We start from the raw sequence: 2,134 nt of genomic DNA on the forward strand, positions 1-2,134 counted from the left end.
TAATTGTGCTTATTGCCAGAAACTTAATCCAGCCATCGGAGCTGCATTGTTCACCGGCTATAATACATATTTTCATCGGGCATTTCAGCTTTGGTACACATTCTAAGTTACATATGATGTGAACTATGACTGTGCTTGTGCACACATTTCATTCATTCATTCCACACAGGCAGCGCAGCTACATTGTGGATTGAGCAAGTTAACCGATCAGCTCCTTGCAGTTCTAAAGTTGGCCTCCTTAAACCACCTAAGCCGAAGTGCGCTCCTGGCCGTGAGCCTTTTTTCAGGGTTGCAACGCAGAAGGCCGCTCAAGACCTCGAAACCAGCTTCTGATAGTGGAGGCCGGCCTCTGATCCTAGCCTCAGCAGGAGACGGGAACATAGACCACAGAGAGCTTTCCAGTGACCATCCGCCAGGCAGTTGCCGCCCATCGTAGCCTGACCATTCCTTGATGTCTGCGGTGCCAAGAAGGTCCAAGATCTCGCTGAAGTGGTCCATGTCCGTCCTCCCATAGAAAGGGTGCCTGCCGGCAAGTAGCTCGGCCATCATGACGCCGAGAGCCCAAGAGTCGATGCGCTCGTCGTAATTCTTGGACCCTAGGAGGAGCTCTGGCGCGCGGTACCCCCGTGTCCCGATGGGGTTCGAGTAGGGCGGCCCGTCGGCCATGCTGCACGATAGCCCGAGGTCGCAGATCTTGAGGTTGCCACGGCCGTCGACGAGCACGTTCCCCGGCTTAAGGTCACGATGCATGAGACCTAGACGGTTCATCCTCCTCACGCCGGCGAGGAGCTGCCTCATGATAAGGCGGACCTCGGCCTCGGTGTGTCTCCTCCCGAAGCGGACGTGCTTCATGACGTGCCTGAGGGACGGCCCCACGAACTCCATGGCGATGAAGGCCTCGCCGTCGAGGTGGCCCGAGGCGCGCAGCTGCACGATGGACGGCTGGCCGCTGCACTTCTCCAAGGCGCTGACCTCGCCCGCGAAGGCGGAGAGGTAGCGGTCGCCGTTGTCGCGGGCGTACTTGTTTGCGCGGAGGCACTTCATAGCGACGATCTCGCCGGTGCGGCGGTCCCTTGCTCGGTAAACCATGCCGAAGCCTCCTGTACCGATCACGTCGAGCCGCTGGAAGCGGCAAAGCGTGGCAGAGTTTGAGGAGTCGCCACCAGTGGCCGTGGCTCCTTGGTCCCATCCTTCCCATCCATCAACACCGTGGCGCGCTGCCGGTGTGGCGGAGGCGGCGACGTCTACGAGTTCGGAGTTGGACCATCCCATATTTTGCAACTAGACAGCAACTCAACGCCAACTACTTTGATTATCCGAGGCTGGTTAGGCTGCTTTTGTAGCCAGGGGACTGTGAATTAGTTTCCGTTTTTAAAACAAAGAAAGAAACACGATAGTTCTACTAATGCGCGTTTCTGAATTAGTTTCCGTTTGGGTTTCCGTTTCGTACTCTTATTCAGGTAAGAAACGCAATATATGGTCCCGCTTTAAAAAAAAGCACTCAAGTTCCCGCTTTTACATCCGATGTATTATGTACGTGTTATGCAAAAGGGAGATGTGCTACTCCCATCTTCTGATAATCATACCTTCCGAGATCGAACTCTGACATGGTCTAAAAGCAACTCCAACGACGTCGACCCAAACGTATAACATTTTTGTCTGTTTTTTCTGTTTGGATCGATCGATCGCTCGACATCCGTCCTGATTAACATTTAGGTCGGCAATGCGTCTAACATCCGCGACACATTTTATGTCCGTGCACACATTTAAAAAGGTCCGCGGTCGTAGATCAAACCAGCGTCCATGCCGTCGCCCAAAGTTCATGTCAGTATCATGCCACCTGTCAGCATACAATGCCAGCTTTAGAAAACATCACAAAGTTCATGCCGGCGCACTTGCCAGCAGCCGGCACACATGCCAGCACACAAAAAGTTGCGGGTGTTCGATCACCCCATCACGGCCGTGGTCATGCTAGCACACTTGTCGGCATAAAAAAAAAGGATGACGCCCGGCGTCATAGATCACTCATCGTCGAAATTGAGCATGCCGTCCTGCATCTTTTCGAACCACAGTCTCTTCCTTGGCGACACGGTGTTGAGATCCACCTTCATGATCTCCACCCCCGTCATCATGC

General features: G+C 53.9%; 1 protein-coding gene across 1 annotated transcript; it reads right to left on the bottom strand.

The window, feature by feature from the left end:
• Positions 1-207: 207 nt before the first annotated feature.
• On the bottom strand, positions 208-1,272 carry LOC123413363 (putative cyclin-dependent kinase F-2). The gene has a single exon (XM_045106304.1). It carries the CDS (start codon positions 1,270-1,272, stop codon positions 208-210), a length of 1,065 nt encoding a protein of 354 aa, XP_044962239.1.
• Positions 1,273-2,134: the final 862 nt, after the last annotated feature.

The sequence above is a fragment of the Hordeum vulgare genome, chromosome 7H (genome assembly GCF_904849725.1).
Source record: "Hordeum vulgare subsp. vulgare chromosome 7H, MorexV3_pseudomolecules_assembly, whole genome shotgun sequence".
NCBI lineage: Eukaryota > Viridiplantae > Streptophyta > Magnoliopsida > Poales > Poaceae > Hordeum > Hordeum vulgare.

Bases quoted from the DNA above. Each gene is read 5' to 3' on its own strand.
- LOC123413363 (XM_045106304.1), bottom strand. From the start codon at position 1,272: ATGGGATGGTCCAACTCCGAACTCGTAGACGTCGCCGCCTCCGCCACA.